Source organism: Stegodyphus dumicola, chromosome 7 (genome assembly GCF_044657685.1).
Source record: "Stegodyphus dumicola isolate Sdum_Otavi_A_Nest chromosome 7, ASM4465768v1".
NCBI classification, from domain to species: domain Eukaryota; kingdom Metazoa; phylum Arthropoda; class Arachnida; order Araneae; family Eresidae; genus Stegodyphus; species Stegodyphus dumicola.
The window spans coordinates 43,077,621-43,098,710 of NC_140774.1; the positions used below are offsets into that span (position 1 = coordinate 43,077,621).

Sequence of the window (21,090 nt, forward strand, 5' to 3'; positions counted from 1 at the left end):
AAATTAACAACAATAAATTTCAAACAACACTATGTACACAGCGTTCTGTTTAAACTTTAAAAAAACATCAGCTAATTGCACAATCTGGATATTGCACACAAATCAACAAAATAATTAAAATAAATTACAAACAGTTCAAAAAACAACAATTACAACAGAAATTCATACTTAAAAAAACAATGAACATAACATTTTACAAAATAAGAACAACAATAAAATAAAATGCACTTACCATGAATGAGTGCTTCTTCGAACAGCAGAAATATTAATTTCAAATATCACCAAAACAACAATTTAAATCAAAAACACACTTTCATCAAATATTCTACTAACAAATTTTCATTTTATCTCACTCGAGAGTTCTTACAGTTTCCACAAATTTGTTGAAAGGATCTTTCATTTCGGGGCAGCGATGGAAAAGCATATAAACCACCAAAAAAAACTCAAAATCTCATTTCCAATTATAAGTAGGCAACGTAGCTTTAACATGCCGCCATGTAATCTCTATCATAGTTATACGACAGCCAGACTCACTATCCATAAAACTGATACTATCATTCACAAATAAATGTTCAAAACCTTCTCCTAAATCCTTGTAGAATTTCCAACCACCCAAAAAAATAGTTGTACCAGGCATGCGACTAAAATTTTGCCAACATGTCTTTCATTGAATCATAAACCATTTCAAATCACCCACTACACGAACTAACCAGCAACTAAAACCACTACAGTAAAATCCAAGTTTCCACATAGAAAGGGTTGCCTTAAAAACCAACATCGCCCCCCAAACCATCGCAGAACACGTAGTCGCATCAAAAACCAGCGCAAAACACATATCGTCACATTTGACGACCTGAGGGCGTATATAAGAGTAGTAATTGGATTTTTTTCATTCTCTGGGTCACTTTCTTCACTATTGGTAGTGATATTTTCTGAATTTAAAACTGTACTACACATTTCACTATCCATTAGTTGATTATGATTGGGCGTTGTCATTGCAATAAAAAACTTCTTTTATCTTCATTTATTATTACTTCACATTTCTTCATGAATTCAATAAGTTGAAAAATTTTGCCTTTGCTTCTGATATCTGAAAATTTTGGCAATATTTCCCTAGCCAGCAGGTATTTGCAGGTGACAACAGAGCTGCATTTAACCATTAAACAAAATAGCATGTGTTTGAGGCATCAAGGAAAGCAGGCATTGCATAAGATGCTTTAGGAACTTGGAGGGTAAGACAAGATTTCAAATCATCTACTTCTCCACAGAGTGTGTGGGGCAACTAACTATATATGTATGCAAGATATAAAAAAATATGATGGTTGCTTTAAAAATAGTTAACGACCTCAAAATTAACTATTCTAGATTTTATGCCCTACCCCTAAATTCATCTGTTCTCCCAAATCCAAGATCTTTCCATGTTATGTAACACTGCTTGAAAAAGGTAACTAAAACTAAAATTAACCAATCACAGATTAGCTGTACTTCTGCACCTATCTAGTATAAATATAAAATATAGTTGCTAATTGCATATAGTATAAATAATTACTAACTGCGTAGTCTCTCTTTCCCTCCCCCTTTGCCTGCTTGCTGACAGCGTGTTGCTCAGCCTTTGCTAGCTGTTTGCTATTATTTAAAATGTAATTGCATATCTAAACTTATGGGGCACGTTTAGCACCCGTAATCTTCTATCAGTTATAAATTTATGTGCTAAGAAATTCGTCATCCAAAAATAAAAGATGTTTAACTATCAAGCTGGTCATGCTTCTTCTAAAATTCCATCCGATCATCCACTACACCATAATGTCCAGTCATCTATGCAACAGTTTTTTCGGCCATGACTAGAACATGAATTGCTTTCATCTTCCATCAAAAATAAAATATTACATGTATATATGTGTGTAATGATTTAGAACAGAAGGGAATTAGGGATTTTTAGTCATAGTGGATGTTGTAAACAGTGATGTTTGTAGATGTATAAAAATATTGCAGGAGGCTGATTTAACATATTTTATTTCTGGGAAAAGAATTCTAGAAAAGTACGTTCCTATTATGAATTGCACAGGGCAGCAGGTGTAATCTCCATGCCTGTCTTGATCACATCTTTATCTGTTCTACATTTTTGATAAAACTGTTGATGAAAGAGAGAAATAAGTGATGACATCTTAGTAGAAAGCATAAGCAGGAATGTGTCATACCCAACAAGAAAGCCGAGCTCAAGTGAAAACAATCCAAAAGAGTTTCAGTTGTTTTATCTTGATTGGTTAAAGTGTTTATTATGTATGTGCGTAAATAACATTATGTAAGAGTCATACCACATAGATTAATTTACAAATGATAAGGTTTAGAGATTTATTGTAAATAGTTCCTATTTTTAGTACAGAATGGGCAAACAGCCAAATAAAATGGGGAGTTAAGGGTCCTTTACAAATTAAAGTTAAATTTTTGTATGTGTTTTGATAGCCATGATATGATTACTTAATATTTGATACAGTTACATGATATGATAGATGAAATGATAATGTATTACCAAATAAATACTAGAATTTCTTGTAGATCATGGCTGATTAGGCTTACAGAGACAAAAGAAGGAAACTTTAGGAATACTTTATTAGAAGGTATCAGAAAAGTAAGATGAAAATGAGTAGAAAATACACTTAAAAATAGGGAAGCTACATTATTTGATTAATTTTAATGTGTCAGAGAAGGATATAATCAGCTAATAAACATTGAAAGCATGTTTGGCTAGCTTTCACCTTAAGCTCTAGCTAAACTATATTATTTACAGGATACAGAGTAAGAAGTATGTGAGAAACAAACACGTCTTTTCACTGGTTGAGGAAGACAAGATTGAGTATTACTATTAGTGGATACATGATCAGCTGTCATAGCTGCACCATTTATCCTAAACCACAAATGAAGCATATGTATAATTGATTCTATTAATAGTCTGCAGTTCAAAATAAGGTAAAGAAATAATAAATACTGGAAATAAAGTAATAAAATAAGTGATATCAGACATGCAAACTAATAGTCATGCTTTCATGGGGTTGTGGAGTAATTTGAAATTGATTTTTTAGATAAGTTGAAATTTTGTGTTAAAGATATGTCATATATGTTTTTTGAGTGAAGTGAATCGTAAAAGAAATCTTTGGTATTATGGAGATCTTTATTTTAGGTTGTAGAAAATATAGCATAGCTATAGATGAAGGATGAAGTACTATGTATTAGGATGCAGAAGAATTCTGAAATTGCATTTTTTAATTCATAGATTAATAGTTCAGTTCTGCATCTAGATTTCTGAATTCACTGAAATTCATTTTAAAGTTAAGTTCCTAATTGAGGCATTTACATATGATAAAGATTGGTTAGATTTTTCGTACAGTGATTCCTGTGCCACAAAAGTGACCGTTAATATTTTAGCTGTCATGTGCTACTTACTACACAGTGGGAGCATGATTTTATCAATTGCATGTGACACATGTGAAAAGTATAAGTAAACATAAAGTTCCATGGAATAAAGAATTATTTCTTGTTTAAGGTTTTCCTGTGGAAAGGACTCTAAAGTAACCAAATTTGACAAAGTTGCTGAGGCATTATTTAAAACAGTGTCTGTCACATATAGGTGAATTGTACTTGATACCATGTCATGATACCAATACAGATTTAGTTTCTATGTTTCTCATATTCACAAAGGTTTGAGAACGGGATATGCATCCAATTGAATACCTTCTTTGAGGAAAGGAAAAATGCCTTCCATAATATTGGGAAAAGTGCATTGTACAGGGCTTTACTTCGAAGAATTATTTTTTGTATAACAAGCATGGCCATTCCATTTGTCTGGCTCATATTTGAATGCCATAGTACAGCATTTCTCAAACTTTTTTTCAAGTGGGGACCACTTTTACAAATTTCATGTTCTGCAGACCTTGCTCTTTCCTGTATGGAAGCAATTTTTTTTCGCACATGTTGCAAACTGTATTTATGTATTTAAAATAAGATTAAATAAAATTCATTTAATTTTATATTGTATGAAGTAATTAAATTAATAGAAGAAAATTTATATTCTTTTTTAATAATTCAGGTTTTATTTACAATTTGGGTAACTTTTATCCTATTAAATAAAATTAGGTACCGATGTTAATGAGATGGATGAGCTTGTCAATTCTAGCATAGTCATTCTATACTTGGATATATTCTGATTTGAGATCAACAGGTACGTCAGTTCTATGCTTCATTTTTACTTGAGTCTTTTTGTTTATAAAATGTCAATCTTGGAAGAAAATGTGATAGGCTGTTGCCATGTGTAATTTCCACATTTTGAGATTTTCAGCTATGGTTTGATATATGCACGTAATTTGATTTTTAGCCCAAAGGGGGTGTGTTAGCCCAGAAGAGCTGTTAGGCTCCGTTCAAACGATGTTATAAATGTATATATTTATAGCATTGTGGTTTAACAAAATTGGAAGATAAACTAAATTTTTTTCGCCTGAAAGAATGACATGAAGCCGGCTTGACCTCTTTAAATTTGTGTGCCTGAATTATGGAGACTAACACTAGGTCAACCTAGTGATGCTTTCGCACATGTGAAATTAGATGAAGTATTGCCTAGACATAGCCTGAGATACAAATGGTATTCGCATGAGATTATACTAAAATTTTTTTTATTTCTTTCCACCTATGTAATCTCCAATACTGTAAAGGTATTGAAGGTATTGATTTCGTATTAAAAAGTATTAGCAGAGTTTTCCCTTTTATTATTTTTCCATTTGAGTAAAATTTATGTATTTCCGTTTTTAACCCCCCAAATAGAATGAGATATTATATTGATAAATTATAATACTAAATTTGAAATTGGTATTAATTTTGTTCTTGGAAAAAAAAGTGTTTCAAGAACTTGCTGAATGAAGAAAAGTACTTCAAGAGCTTGCTTTGTCATTAGAAAAATCAAATTTTCTAATGAGTATAAATTGAATAAATATATTAATGTGAGAAGGAATAAGTTGAAATTATGCGCTGTCTTTACTTTCACTGGGAAACAATAAGAAGAAATTCCAAACTGTCAAAATTCTATAGAATGAGTATGAAAATAGTATCTAAAATTAAGTATAATAGTATATCTAAAATTAACGAAAGGCTTCAATGATGCAAGTAGAAATGGTAAAATAAATGTTACCTGAAACTTTTACATTAGTTTTTTTTTTTTTTTTTTTTTTTTTGGTATAAATAATTACTAGACAAGAAAGTGCTTTTTATATTTTAAATTAATGACTCAAAATCTCATTACTAAACATATTAATGAATATTGTTTTAATACTTGTTTTTTACTATTTAAAATATTTGTTGTAATGAAATCATGTATTTTAAGCTGCATTCTATGCCCTGAAGTTAAGTTCATTATTTGGAACTCATTGGCCATTTTCAAAGAATGCGATAATAATTAAAATTTGTATTGAGCATTTATCATCCATATTGAATGATACGTTTTGTTTTCCTCACTTTTTTAAACATTTTAACAGAAATAATTTTTTTCTGATTCTAAAATTTATTAATTTCTTTCAGTGGGCTTTAATATTTCTCCTTCAAAATAGGCATTTTTTTGTTCATAACCATATTAAATTGATTAAATTGACAGAAATCTATAGAACTCATTTTATTCTCTAGTAGACTAATATCGAGAGATATTAATAATTTAATTAATATTTAAGCCTTATATCAGCTATATAAGCTGGTCATATTATATAGTGATGTTTATTATGGTGGACAGAAAGCAAATTTCAGCCCATTAATATATTCTTTGGAGTAACGTTAGTAACTTACATGGAGTATTTCTCAGTCGTATTATATTTAATGATATTTAGTGCAGTAAACTAAGTACACTGTCCACACTGTGTTTGTTTTCGGGAGTGTAGTTTTAAAGTTTACTTAAGGTTTTATTGAATATTGTTAGTATATCATCTGGTGTTTCCTTCTTGTAATAACCTGAAGGTAGAATGGTAAAAATTAAATTCTTTAAGTCATAACTGTTTTGTCATCTTCGTTGCTAAAGATGACTTCTGTGCAAATTCCATGTGATGTAGTGCAAATTCCATGTGATCTTGGTTTCATGCTTGCGATTCTTTTTTCCATTTAAACTTTTGAGTGATAATACTAGCTGTGTTGCAGGACTTATTTTATTTTTAGAATGCATTCGTTGTGCTCTGTCTGGAAAGGATGTCTCAAAATAACCCCTGCATTCATACCATGCACTTAAAAATAGCTTCATGATCTGGAGCTTTAATGTCATTGCAACCATTTTGTGAGAAGATGAAAACAGAAACATACCCCCTGTACCTTTAAATCATATTGATTGAGAAAAGAAAAATCTAATTCTAATCACAGTAGCAAATGATTTTCTTTAACTAATATATATTGTTTTAGATAATTTATTAAAGTAAAAAAAATATATATATATGCATGTATTTTAGCATTTCATTTCAATCGAAACTGCATTAGGAGATAGCTTGTAGACACTGGAATGGTAATGAAAACTTTAAATGTGAATTATTTATTATAATTTGAAATTGGAAGGGAGTAATTTCCTTAAGGTATAATATTACTATATGATCAGTATTATTTTTTGAGATTATTATGCTTTCACCTTAAGAGTGTTCTTGAAGTTTATGATACATGATCAGTATTATTTTTTGAGATTATCATGCTTTCACCTTAAGAGTGTTCTTGAAGTTTATCATAGCTTATTACATTTAACATGCCTCATAGTTCAGTGTAATGTTTTAAGTTTGTCATAGTTTATAATATATATATACATGTATATACATAGTTTCACCTCCAGGGTATTTTTTTCATAAAATCTGTCTGAAATTTCTGGTGATCTAAGAAGGGATACAGATATGTATTGATAATTAATTTACATAGAAAAAATCTGAACATGATTTAACACTGAAAGCTATTACATTTCATGTATATGCTTATAATACTAGACTATATATCTGTATTTAGGCATAGTTTTAAAAAAAAAAAAAGATCTAAAACTGGATAAAAAGAAAAGCTAATACTAAATCTGTTCAAGATGTAAATGCTAAAGAATATTAAAATCCTGTAAATTTCCTGAGGGATGCCAAAACATGTTTCAGATTCATGTTGAAATTTCAGGTTTTACTACTGTAGTAGTGACCCAAACTCAGGTAACAAAATAAACTAGAAACATGGAAATCTTCTGGTTTTCTTTTTGTGTAATGTTAAGGTCATTATTTCTAGATGTATAACTTTCAAGTGCTTTTTCGTAGTTCGTCAAACAGCTTGGCCTTGGTAATGTTCTAGAAGTGATATTATATTAAGTAGAATTCTCTGAAAAATCACACAACTTGAAATTGTGATGGCATTACGTCAAAATAAAACTGTAAATAAATAAATAAAATAATAATAGTAAATTAAAAAAGAGATGGAAGTATGTTAATTAGTTTTGCAGCATGATATAGAATGACAGTGCTCCTGTCATTCTGTGTGCATTTGAATTATTGAAGAGTAATTTAATAGTAGTTCGTATATTTACAGTTTTAGTGTTAAAGCCTGTAAAGTTCAAATTGAAAAGGAAACTTTATTTGTTATGAGAACTATCATCATATACACATGATTACAACCACATATGCCTGTGGCATAGAGTGAGCAATTAGCAAAGAAATAGAAGCTCTGCAAAGACTATGCTGCTTTGCAAATAATGTTAAATAATGTTTGCTGCTACTTTTTGGGTAACAGAAACTAATTCTTGCACTAGGATTCTTGAAGTTGCTGTGCAACTGTCACTGCCACAAGCACAACAGATCTGTCCTCTCATCTGATGAATTATATGAAATCGTTCCTATCAGTAGGTCCATCCTTCCTGCTCTTTTGAAATTGCTGTCGTCAGTAGGTCTATCTTTCCTGCACTCACTAATTCCCATCACTGTAGCTTGTTCTTGTCCAGCATAAACAATTTCTCAGAATAACTTGCAGTCTCAAGATTTGATTCTTGAAAGTGATCATAAAATTTCTTTAAAGGTAGTAAAATATGTATGTAATTTTAACAGACATTTATTTAGGTTGATTACTATAAAAATTTTGTTTTAAAGTATTAAAATGAATAAATTTTGTTACATTAAATTTGAGTGATTTAATTAATCCAAATAAATATCTTCAGACTGTGTAGAGATCACTCGTAGACTGTACATATCAGATATATTACAAGGACTTGGAAAGAAAAGTATTTTATTACTGGCCATCCAAAATATCATGAAGAGAACATCCTGTTGGTTTGAAATTTGCATTAAGTATAGATCTGATAGGATATGCAAAAGATATTAGCTATTGCAGTGTTTGAGAGAGAAAGGATTGTGCTTTCTTGAGATTGCAGGTTATTCTTCTGAGAAATTGACATTTATGTTGGGTGAGAACAATCAACAATGAAGAGAATGTGGAATTAATAAGTGCAGGAAAAATGGACCTACTCATGAGAGTGATTTCAAATAATTCATCAAATGAGAGGACAAGCCTGTTGTGCTCATGACAGTGATAGTTTTGTATATTAACTAATAAGTCATAAATTGTATATTAACTTTAAAATATTCCTTCATAATCAAGGCATCACAATTTTGGATTTATTTCCGGAAAAATCACTTCATGGTAATGTCTTAAATATATTTTTGGTTGCGAGAATAATTTAGCTTTCTAGTTCATAATTTGAATTTAGTGTGGAATCAAAGTATGCTAAATGGAAATAAAGTAGGGAAACAGAATTAGGCAACTGAACTCTCTTCCCCAGCAAAAGTTAGCGTGATTGCAAGAGAAACCTGAAAAGAACTGACTTTGAGATGCCCATTTTAAAGTAACGAACTGAAGTAATGGATGAATAAAGAGATGATATATGTCAAATATTACATAAAACAATGAGTAAATTGATTTATTAGCATTGTAATATATATTTACCTATTAAATAGTTCTTGTAATTGCAGATAATCTTACATGCCCATTTCACAAACATTGCCTCTGATGGTAGCCTGTGGGACTCTCCTCAATTGTAACTCTTCATTTTCCAGCCCAGACTGCATGCCTCTGGTGAGTAGAAAGCATTTTAAATTCCTTTTACAATAAATACTGGGTTAAAAGTTGCATATTATTTTTCAATCTCTGTAAATCTTTACAAAGTTGGAAAAAATTTATAGGTCAGATATTCATGAAATAGGGAAAAAAACAGGTTTCCCCTATTTTAATAGAGAGCATTCCTGTGAAACCTTTTATAAGCTGAAACAGCTTTAAACAAAGAAATATTACCATATGGGAAAAGCCTTTGGATGCTCCTAATTCTTCAAAGAAATGTATCAAATCGTACCAAACAGTTTTTAAAATCTCAAGTCACGTCCAATGCTTCTCTGACTAAATGTTGAAAAATCAAAATTTATTATGTTTTTTCAATTGCAAAAGGCTTGAAGTAAGGTAGTATGCTTGACTGTTATGGGAAACATGCTTGGATAAATTTTTAACTGTTGTATTATACAGTATAAAGTCCGAAATCTGGACGTCCATTATCCAGAATGATCTAAAATCCGGACCTCGAAGCCACAAATAATTTTTTTTTTTTGTATGCTTTACGCATGTACATTTGATTTTTTCTTCCATAATAAAACATGTAGAGATTTTCATTTAAAAATTTCAATTCTTAATTTTATTTACACACTAAATAAAATATCTCGTTATGGGAAAACAATCATGTAATCATAAATTTGTGAGATTAGTAATATGGCTCCGTAGCTGTGTATCTGCTTGGCATACATCTCAAACCCAAACATTCACCTATTTTACATCCCTGATACCGACCTGGCGATCCATTATTTATTATATTTTGCTTTCATCACCGCATGTTTATCAATACATGACAGCTTCGGTAATAACTCGTGCAGCGATGTCTAAACTTTTTTATATATTAGGAATTGAATAACAAGAGTATGGCAACCTTTTATGCCAACATTATGCTTGACAGTGATAATAGATTTTTAAATGCTCTAAGAAATGTTGATGAGGAAACATTCAACAAAAATTTCTTTTCATATGCTAAAAATAGATGTTGTTAATGAAACTAATAGGCCAAAAGATTACATTTAGTGCTATTTTAATTAAAAATAACTGGTATGTTTATTCACCATAAACCCAGAAGCGGTGGCAGCCTATGTCGGCACCGGACGGTAGAATTTAGGGAAGACAAAATGTTTGGAATTTGGGGAAGCACCCAGCGGCAAAATTAAGGGATGAGAAGTTTTTTATGATTTAGGGAAAGCACTGGGATCCAAAGTTTAGGCGCTGTGAAAATTTAGAACTTAGAAAGGCACTTTGTAGCAAAATTTAGGACCCATAGAGACTGCACCAGGTGGTATCTAGCATCGGTCCTAGATAAAGCCTTAAGTATATGTGGGAGTTTATTTATTCAGGACTTTTTATTTTACTTTATAAAAGCTAAAATTATCTTCGTAGCTTTTGTGTTAGCTAAAGATAGGTGGTAGTTGAGATTTTTCATGGAAAGTTTCATGAGTTACCTTTTCTGTTCAGTGATGGACTTCCTAGTTCTTCATGGGTATGGCTGTAAAGTGGTCAAGGGTTTGGTTATCACTCGAACTCCAAAGCAGACATGACAGATTGGTTCTTGCGTTTCACCGAGATCTTCAGCTGATAAGTGTGTCCATTTCCTCTTGTTATCTGGTTTTTATGAACGTTTTCTTCTCTGCCATTCAGCAGTTGAGAAATGGGTACAGCTGCTGGCAAAGATTCATCTTTCAAGAATTTGACCAGTTTCATGCATACTGTGTCGTGATAGAGGAGCGTGTTACTCTCCCACGGACCATGCCTGCTTAGTTTGCTTCAGTGGCTAAAGGGGGTATTTATTTAATCTAATTTAAAAATCTTATTGAATGTGCTTGTGTTCTATCTAATAAAGCATATGAATTAATATTCACAAATAATCAATTGTGTTTGTTGAATGTTTATCCTTACTTTTTCTTTTAATATTTTGCAATGCTGAAAGTTATTCGTTTTTCTGTTAGTTTTCTTTGCTTCATATAAGTAATTTATGGGGTGTACATTTAAAAACAAATTATTTAATATCAAAAGTTAGGGTTATTAAGATGTAAATTTATGAATTGATGTGTGCTAATATTATTGAAGAATTCTGTTTTGAGCAAATTTGCATTAAATAACTTAAGTTTCATCAACTTCTTCAAGTCACTTGCATATCTTTTCAATTATTTTCTCTCAATTTTTTGCTTATTGAGAATAATGTTTAAAGATTAAATGGGCTAGCAAAATTTCCAAAACTTTTTTGCTGCTTCAGAAGAGCAATCTACAGAAACGATTACTCTCAAAATCAAAGGAATTTAATTCAAAATCTGTGTCAATCTCACACTGCTTTTTATTTTTTTAGAGGGAGGGGTTAATTTTAAACCTGTGAAGATGTGCAATGAAAGCTCAAGAAATGTCAATTTCTGGATACATGAAAATTTCATATAGTTGAGTGTATAAATAATGGGGTTCACATTAGAAAAGCCAAATGAATGGGGGAAAATTCTGCTCAATTTTTAACCGTTTGAGTCCGGCTGCGCGCTTCACTTGTCGTATGCCAAAAATACGGGGCAGCGCGATAGCGCTTCTCTTGTTTTGTATCGAGAATGCGAAGACGCTGCCGTTGGTTAGTATACTTGAAAAAAAAATTATTGAAATGTTCGATTGGTTTCGCATCAGGAGGAGGGGCATGCTTTGGTCCAGGTACTTCAGAAAAAGTATTTGATTCGTTTGAAAAAATTGTATCTGCGGGTAAAACTCATCAATAATATCGTCATCGGAGGTACTTGCAGTTACTTCATCATCATCACTGCTATCACTAATAACTCGTAATCTCTTAGAACGAATGATGATGTCACTTTCACTATCACTTTCAAGGTCATTACTATTCTCTTTATTATCACTTCTCATAACATAGTCACTTTCAAATGAATCAGAACTTGACATGGGTTATTTCGTAATTATCAGTATAACACTTGGTAAAAAAATGAAAACAATTTCTTATTTGTTGCCAACTTGAATATCAAAAGCCTACATTTAAAATTTTATAAGAATTTTGAAAAAAGAAATTGCATTTTGGACATAAAATCGTACATATTTCATAAGCCTTAAACATGAAAGTAAAGCATCTGATCTAATTTTGAAATCCCGCCCATCATGAAAGTTGGCAGGAATGTCACCAATCATATTAGCAGAAATTTAAACAAACATATTCTTCTTTATTTACTTATGTAATAAAAAGTTACAAATTATAGATATGGCGTATAAAACATTTTAAATCGTGTACTGGAAAATCATAATTTTTCTCTGTTCATAGCCATTGTTTATCCATTTTGAAAGCTGCATATCGTGACCTTTTTCTGATACTTGAATCCTGTAACTTTGAAAATACCCCAAAGGATGTTTTCCCAAACACATTTTTTTGCTTTCCCAAAGTCATTTTTTAAATGTGAGAAAAAATGTAACTTATATTCTTCATCACAAAAATTAAACTAATCAAGAATTAATCAAGTTTAAGTTAAACTTAAAGAATAAATCAACTTATCAAGTTTACGTTAAACCAAATTGATTTTCTTAGACTGCTTTGTGATGTTCTGCTTACCCATTATTGGTGCTAAATCACACTATTTGGTGATAACATATACCTAAAATGAGGTCTATAACAGCATTTCAAATATCTCATTTACTAAATTTTTTAGGAGAAAATGTTTTTCTAAAATGTTAAAATATTCTGTTAATTGAATGCTGGATAGTCAGGCTTGTATTGAATTAGTAATATTAAATTACAGTAAATGCCACTAATGTGATCTCAGTTAATGTTATTTAGATATTGTTATCAAATTGCCAAAGTCTAGCTCGTTTAAAATAAAAATTGCCTAGTAGGGATTGAATAGTATTGCCTAGTAGGGGAAAGTGGTTAATTTTGATTTTAGTTTATCATTTAAAATTGGGCAACAACACAAATTTAATTTGACATAGATTTTCAATAAATTTATTGATTTTGAAGATGATCAGACACAGTTTTTTTTTCATTGGACAACTCCCCCCCCCTTAAAAACATCTATGCAAAAACTAAGATTGTACTTTTGCTTAGTTTTAAACTTTACGTTGTGTTATTCTATTCCAATGAGGGATGCCCTCCGAGTATTAAGATTCGAGGTACACCATCTCCGAAATAATTTTTAGAAGCATTATGAACAGTTCATAAACAAACTTTCGCATTTTCCTAAGTATCTCTTTATATGTTTCTAGTTATATTTGTATTAAATCAATGAAATTCCATAACTCTTTTGATTGTAAAAATCCTTCTTGGTGCTTCGATTTTTTTTGGGGGGGGGACAAAAGAGTGTATTATTGTCCTGTATTATATTTAAAGAAATTAAATAACAAAGAGTTTGCATGAATGTATGGATGCTTTCCACTCTGTGAAAAAACAATGTCACCTAGAGCCATCAAATTTTGAATAACGTAGTCTTCCACCTGACTATGAATACCTGGAAGCTCAAATATTGAATGTGTTTAATTGTGTATTTCACATGTTGTAAAACTTAAAAAATTTTTTAATTAATAAACTCTATGATTTCAAAGCAAGCTATGGCAACACTGTATGGGAAAAAGTATTTTTATCTCCAGCGTACAAGACTGCCTATCAGAAGTTCTAATATGCTGTTTTTAAAGATTTTATTGCATATTTCAAATTTTATAAAATTGTAACAAATTTTTGATTAACAAACTCAGTGATTTCAAAGTGAGCAATGGCAACACTTTATGGAAAAAAACATTTTTATCTGCTGTGCGCAAGACTGTCTATTGGAAATTCTAAGGATAGGCTGTTTTTAAATAATTTTAGCTCAAAGGAACAATAAGCCTAAATGCTCTCGAAATGTGAATGTGTATGTAAATGAAACAAAGCCACTTTGGGCATAATGTAAAATCTGAGCGCAATTTTTTTTAAATTTATTTTTTGGTTTTGTTGCGGTAAAAGCAGATAATCAAATGCAGGAGAACTAAAAAATTGTAAATATATATAAGTAAAGAGAAAAATAAAGCTGAACCATGCAGAATATTTTTAAGTAAAATTTTCAGAAAAGGATTAAATTATTATTTGTTTTAAATTTAGAAATGTGAAAATCAGTGGAAGTATAATCACAGCTATAAATAAAGTTATAAAATTTATGGTGTGACTTGTGGTTTAGTAAGAAAATATTTTCTGTTAAGTACTTAATGATTTAGATTTCTCAAAGTTTTATAACTGAAGCTCTGGAAGTCATTTGCATTAAGGTACTTAATGTTTGAGATGTACATATGTCTTTGTTTTATATTAATTACATAAAATATCTGTATTAAATTTATTTCAAAAGAATAGTCTGTATCATTCCATTTTAAATAGTTTAATTATATGAAAACTGTTAAAATGATATGGTAGTGGAATTTTCACAAAATAGTTTTAAAATTTACTTTAATTTCATATAATTTGTTTATTACATTAATTGGGCAGATGAAGAGGAAGAATTTTTGTCTTCAATTGATAATTGTTAGTTAATATTAATATTTTTTAATGAAGTCTCTATCTGGAAGTTTTGTATATAAGCATGTGCATTGTTTATGAATTGATCTTTATTCTGATATTAATATTGCTTAATTTCTCTGTTTCACATTTTATCCTCATATTCATGAATGTGACCTTAGGTTTAGGGTGCGCCTTTATTGGTCTTGAGTGATTCTGCTGAGAGAATGATTGATCTGTTTTGTCCTAATTTTGATACGAAACATGCTCTGGTGGATGAAATTTTAGGATTTCATAACCTTTTTTCTCTGCTGCCAATTTCTCGAGAGGACATTCAGAATAAGGGTTTTATGTATCCCCTTTCTGAAAAGATTCTGCACGTTCACAAATGCCATATTGAGTATTCAAAACCAAATACAATAATAGTACATTGGGCTTTTGCTAAGCATTATGATATCTGATGTAGCAGAAAATTATGTGCATATGGAGTGGTGCATATGGAGTTATCTGACTTATTAAATCTAGCAGTCTTTTGTACCCTTAAATGAAGCTTTTGTATTTTCCTTAGGATTGGATGAGAGATATAATTAATTTTGTATTAAAGCTAATGTTTTTAAAATTTACTTTGTTTCTTCATGTTTAAAGTCAATCTCCTAAAGCATATAAGCATTCATTTACATCAATTATGTGCATGTGGAGTGGTCAAATTTACAATTTTTGTCTGAATTATTAAACCTAGCAGTCTTTTGTACCCTTAAATGAAGCTTTTGTATTTTCCTAAGGATTGGATGAGAGATATAATTAATTTTGTATTAAAGATAATTTTTTTAAAATTTACTTTGTTTCTTCATGTTTAAAGTAAATCTCCTAAAGCATATAACAGGGTTCATGGCGGTCCTTACAAGTGCTTATAAGTCCTTATATTTGAAAATAAAATATAAAGGCCCTTATAGGTGCTTACTTTTTCTTATTTTTTTGCTTTTAGTGCTTTTTTTTAATGAACGCGCATTTACCCCCCCCCCCCCCCCCCGTACCAAAGCCGAAACTAAATAAACAACTTTTCTTCCTTATATGGAACGTCAGATGGTGAATCATACTCCCGGAAATAGCTTTTTCCCTTTCTCTGCATTAAGGTAACCTATGGTGAGCGCGAGAGTACAGACAGGTGCACGTCGTTCTATTGGTCAAAGAATTGCGAAAACCGTAGAAAATTCCGGTACACTCGGTATTCTTTTCCTCCCACCCAAATACTACACACGTTTGAATTTCTATCAAGATTTTAATACGAGGGCCATCCAGGAAGTAGATTACGTTTCCGTCTGTGTCCGCTAGGGGCGGGGCTAGCGCGGCCATCTTGGGGTCAGAGCGTTGCGCAGCTCAGTCTGCATCTAGCCGTGCTAGTGAGAGGTTCGTGCTGTGCTCCGTTCAGATACTGTGACGGTTTGAAATGTCTGCGTTAATTGAAAATCCCGCGAGCTGCGAGGTGCGCTCAGTAATAAGGTTTCTGACTGCAAAAAACTGTAAACCGATAGAAATCTATCGGCAGCTTCGTGAAGTGTATGGGGACAACATTATCACTGAAGGTGGAGTGCGTCAGTGGGTCATAAGATTTCAAAATGGCCGAACCAATGTTCACGACGAAGATCGAAGTGGGAGACCCAGCATAGTGACCGCCGAACTTCTCGAAAAAGTCGATGCTAAAGTCCGTGAAAATCGAAATTTCACAATAACGGAACTTTCTTTGAGTTTTCCACAAATTTCGTGAAGTTTGTTGCACGAAATCATCAGTGAAAAGCTTGGTTACCACAAGTTTTGTGCAAGATGGATTCCAAAAATCTTGACAGAGGACCACAAAAATCAGCGAATGGCTGCAGCGTTGAACTTTTTGGACGCTTACCATAAGGATGGTGACTCTTTACTCGATCGCATCGTTACTGGTGACGAAACATGGGTGAAACATGTGAACTGTGAAACGAAATTGCAATCAATGCAGTGGGGGCACACAAGTTCTCCCCAAAAACCCAAGAAATGCATGCAAACAATGTCGGCAAGGAAGATGATGGCGACTATTTTTTGGGACAGAAAAGGTGTAATTTTGGTGGACTTCCTGGAAAGAGGCACTACAATAAACTCTCAAAGGTATTGCCAAACTCTCCAAAAACTCAGAAGAGCAATTCAAAACAAGCGCAGAGGAATGTTGAGCTCTAAGATCTTGTTGATTCACGACAACGCCCGGCCCCACACGGCAAATGTCACTCGTAAAGTTCTTGAATCTTTTAAGTGGGAGTTGTTTCCTCATCCGCCGTACAGTCCCGACCTGGCACCGAGCGACTTCCACCTATTCCCAGCAATGAAGAAGTAACTGGCTATGCAGCGTTTTGATGACGACGCACAGCTGCAAGAAGAGGTAACAAAGTGGTTGAAGGCGCAGGCAGCCGAATTTTTCGACGAAGGAATTTCCAAGCTCGTACATCGCTACGATAAATGCCTTAATTTGTATGGTGACTATGTAGAAAAGTAGTATTTGAGTGTGGCTTTCATCTGTATATAATAAAATTTGTTTCCTATACTTTGTTTATTTTTTTATTCCAAAACGTAATCTACTTTCTGGATAGCCCTCGTAATTTACATTCTCGTTCCGCGTGGTCAGTTCATATTCGTGTTTATTATGATCGTTATGCTTACTACACTGGTGTGCAAAAATTAAGGACGAAGTCGAAAAATTAGCATATCAGCTGAACGAAGAGGCAAAGCGGACAGAAAGACCAATCAGGAGATTAAGTAAGGTGATGTACGGTAGCACATGTGCAGATATGCAGGTAGACGTAATGGGAGAGTGTCTGAGTAGTATAAAGCATGTTGTCGGTGTAAGATCAGTATTTCTGGCAAAGAGATTGCACACCGTATAGCAGTTAAAATCATACCGAGTTACTGCCTCAGCGAGAAATGGCGAATAATCAATCTGTTAGACGACATCTGGATGCTTTTACCCGAGGTCGAATCATTGGGAAGTTGGAGGAAGGCCGCAGTATGACAAGTGTGGCTGCAGAGTTCGGAATTGCTCACAGCATCGTTTCACGACTTTGGAGACAATTTCAAACTACAGGAACAGCTATCCGGGGGTTTAGTAGTGGTCGTCCACGAGGAACCACACCCGCAGATTGCCTTACAGGCTAGAAGAAACAGGCGGCAGAAACCGGGAGAAATCGCTAGACACACGACACAGGCGACTGGACGAGCGATATTGCGTTTTACCGTGGCCAGAAGACTGCACGGTGGTGGTCTGTTTGCACGATGCCTTGTACGGTGTGTACCTCTAACGCCTGCCCATCGGAGAAGGCGTTCTCTGTGGTGCCGGGAACACCGGAATTGGAGAGAGAATGAATGGGGACGAGTACTCTTTACAGATGAGAGCAGATTCAGTCTGAGTAGCGATTCTCATCGCATACTCATCTGGAGAGAGCGGGGAAGCCGCAATCATCCCTCGAACATCATTGAAAGGGACAGGTATGGAGGTGGCGGTGTTCTCGTTTGGGGAGGCATCATGCTTGGTAGTCGTATAGACCTTCACATCTTCGACGCAGGTTCAGTCAACGGGACCCGTTATTGTAACGAGATTCTTCTTTTTAGAGGCGCTATGGGTCCACAATTCCTTTTCATGGACGACAATGCACCATGTCATCGCACAGTAGCTGCCGAACAGCTCTTAGAGAGTGAGGATATTGAACGTATGGATTGGCCGGCACGATCTCCGGATCTCAATCCCATCGAGCATCTATGGGATTTTGTAGGCAGACGCTTGGCAGCTCGTACCTTACCACCAGTAACGATTCCGGAGCTTCGATTGGCGCTGCAAGACGAATGGGCAGCAATGCCTCAACAACTCAATGACACCCTCATTCTCAGCATGGGCAGACGCTGTGAAACCTGCCTAGCAGTCAGGGGAGATCATATCCCCTATTAAAGACCGGATGTTTCTTGCTGGACACCCATCACAGGGATGTTTCGGCCTTCAGTCGCATTGCGCTCCATGCTACTTTTTCAATAAAGCTTCTTTTTATTCCTCTGATTTCTTTTTATCCCTCTGATCCTCTGATTTTGTAAGTGTTGCTTACATTACTCAAGTCCTTACGTATTGGGGATCTTACGGTATTAAATGTGTTGATTTGGAAAGCTTTTGTACAAAGTTATATTGAAAAAACCGTCTCGTCCTAGCATATGTATGAATATTTATAATAATATAGTTGCAGTAGCTGCTGAAGTGTAGATAAACTTCCAAAAATGGGTTTATTTTTACACAGATTAGCTTTCTAAGGAATAATATTCCGAATGGCTTAAATAAAATGAAAGTAATCGATAGTCAGAATAATTTCTTTTTTTTTTTTTTTTTTTGCGCCAATACATTATACAGTACGGAGGCTGGGAGGTTCTCCCCTTTCTCCGTAAAATCGCTAATTATTGAAGCAGCGGACTTTTTTTTTTTTTTTTTTGTCACTGTCCAATTTGCATTGGATAGGACTAAATTTTTGCGGTCTACCCAACCCAAGTGAAGAATGATTCTATTCCGGAAATTTAACGGTCTGTTCAAAATTAGAACGAAAACACCCCAGATTAGTGAGTTTCTTTATTTTCCTTTATTTAGTTCTTTATTCTCCGAATACCGGCAGCTGTTGATTCCGATTGCGTAATATCATGTATGGAAGAATTATGCCACACGTATTGCGCAATAACGTTTGCGGTATTTTGCAGAGATAATTAATTTTGATGTTCAATCTGAGATTTATTTATGAATACTTAAAAGAGTTTTACTGTTCTTTCTAAGCAGAATATTTCTCAGTTCCGTTGGTCTATTTTTATATGATGCAGATATCGAAATGTCAAAATCCATTTATTTAGCCGAGAAATCTAAAGAACGGCTACAATCTCCAGCTCCCTCCTCTTTTTCCAGTTACACTCGACTATACGGAATATTCGGCAATTTCTGAGTATGCGGGTTAGTTAAGCTTTTACTGTTAAAGGACGACTGCATGAAGCAATTTTCCGCGTTCTGATTTCAGAAATGTTCCTCTTTTTTACTTAAATTACTTTCCTTGGAATGTATGTTAAGGGAAAACTGTTATGCACTGTGCATAACAGTTTTCCCTTAACAAAATTTAGAAAATGTTCAGAATTTTGATTTAAGTTAAATTATTTAAATATTAATATGAGTGGAAAAATAAATTGTATTTATTATTAAATGCCAAGCGAATACAGTTAATATGGCTTATTATTATTTATTTTCTATATTTTGAACTGAAATTTCATTATTAAATCTTGTAATATAGTTTAGTTCTGCATAGTTTTTTTCCTCTTATTGTAAACTAATTCTGTAAATTGAATTGTCATTTAAAATTTAAAAAAAAAGTTAATTGTTTTCCATGGTTGAGGTAATGCTCATTCTCTTAATAAATATTGCATTGCTAAATATTTTAAATTGAAAGTCTAATTTTTCTTTTAAGGTTATGCAGTTGTGTATAATGTAATCAGACAGGTGCTTATTTTTTTCTTAAAATGTGCTTGAAAAGTGCTTATAGGTGCTTATTTTTTTAACTAAAATGTGGCTACGAATCCTGATATAAGCATTCAATTACATCAAATGTTATATAAATTTTTATTTGTATTCTTTGAGGGCAAACCTACGTAATGCATCACCAAATCTTTCAGTTTTTTTAGTGTAGCTGAAATCATATATTTTTTATAATTTAAGATTTTTGAAAAATATTTCCTGTTGGTAAATACCCTTTGTGGACAGGTTTTGAGTACCATTGTTTAAATATCTTACACCCTTTATTTTATGAAGAAACCTGAAAGATACATGTGCACTGTTATCTTTTGAAGTAATGCATTTAAAGACTTTTCCCAGGCCTTTCAAGCAGTCTATACTGAATTGGTGAGCAATAAGGGAAACAATATGTATGTGTGGGAAATACTTGAGGGAGTAAATAATTCTACAAAGAAGATGGATTCTATTTAATGCAAGTGTAAACGAGAATGTTATTTAGAGTTTCGAGAAAAGTGGGACATGATTTAGGGTAAGAATGCAGCTCTGACCGGAATGAGTTCACAACAGTAGTCTTCAGATTTCAGAGTTTTGAGTCAGATTTCTCTTTCTGTAGTTGTATGAAGCCGTAATTTTGAAGTGAACATCGAAGGAATCGATCGCATTTGCTTCATTTGAAATACATTTGATCTAGTGTTCCTTTTAGTAGTGAATATGGCTCTTGTCACACGAAACAAACGCAGTGCTAGTTTCAAATGCAAAGTCATTCATTTTGAAAAACAAATTAATAATCGTGCTGCAGGAAGGAAGTTTGGTGTTGGTGAAATCTTCATACATGTTTTGAAGAAAAATTAAATCACAATAGTTAATATGCCAAAGAATAATGTGTTTTGCATAAAAGAGTAAGAAAATGGCCTGCTATAGAAGAAAGTATTGGGAACTGGGTCCCAGAAAATCGCCA

At 32.9% G+C, this 21,090-nt stretch overlaps 1 protein-coding gene across 12 annotated transcripts in view; it reads left to right on the top strand.

Annotated features, from left to right (window-relative positions):
- The window catches only part of LOC118198227 (nuclear factor 1 X-type-like), a 196,741-nt gene that overhangs the window by 59,412 nt on the left and 116,239 nt on the right, over positions 1 to 21,090 (top strand). For 7 of the 12 annotated variants that reach the window (XM_085820130.1, XM_085820127.1, XM_085820137.1 and 4 more), the window contains one exon: positions 8,991 to 9,093. In XM_085820130.1, the coding sequence (XP_085676256.1) occupies positions 9,001 to 9,093 (93 nt within the window). In that variant the 5' untranslated portion in view covers positions 8,991 to 9,000. Of the gene's footprint in view, positions 1 to 4,131; positions 4,217 to 8,975; positions 9,094 to 21,090 lie in introns of those variants that run through there. The other 5 variants (XM_085820131.1, XM_085820134.1, XM_085820133.1 and 2 more) reach the window with 2 other exon arrangements.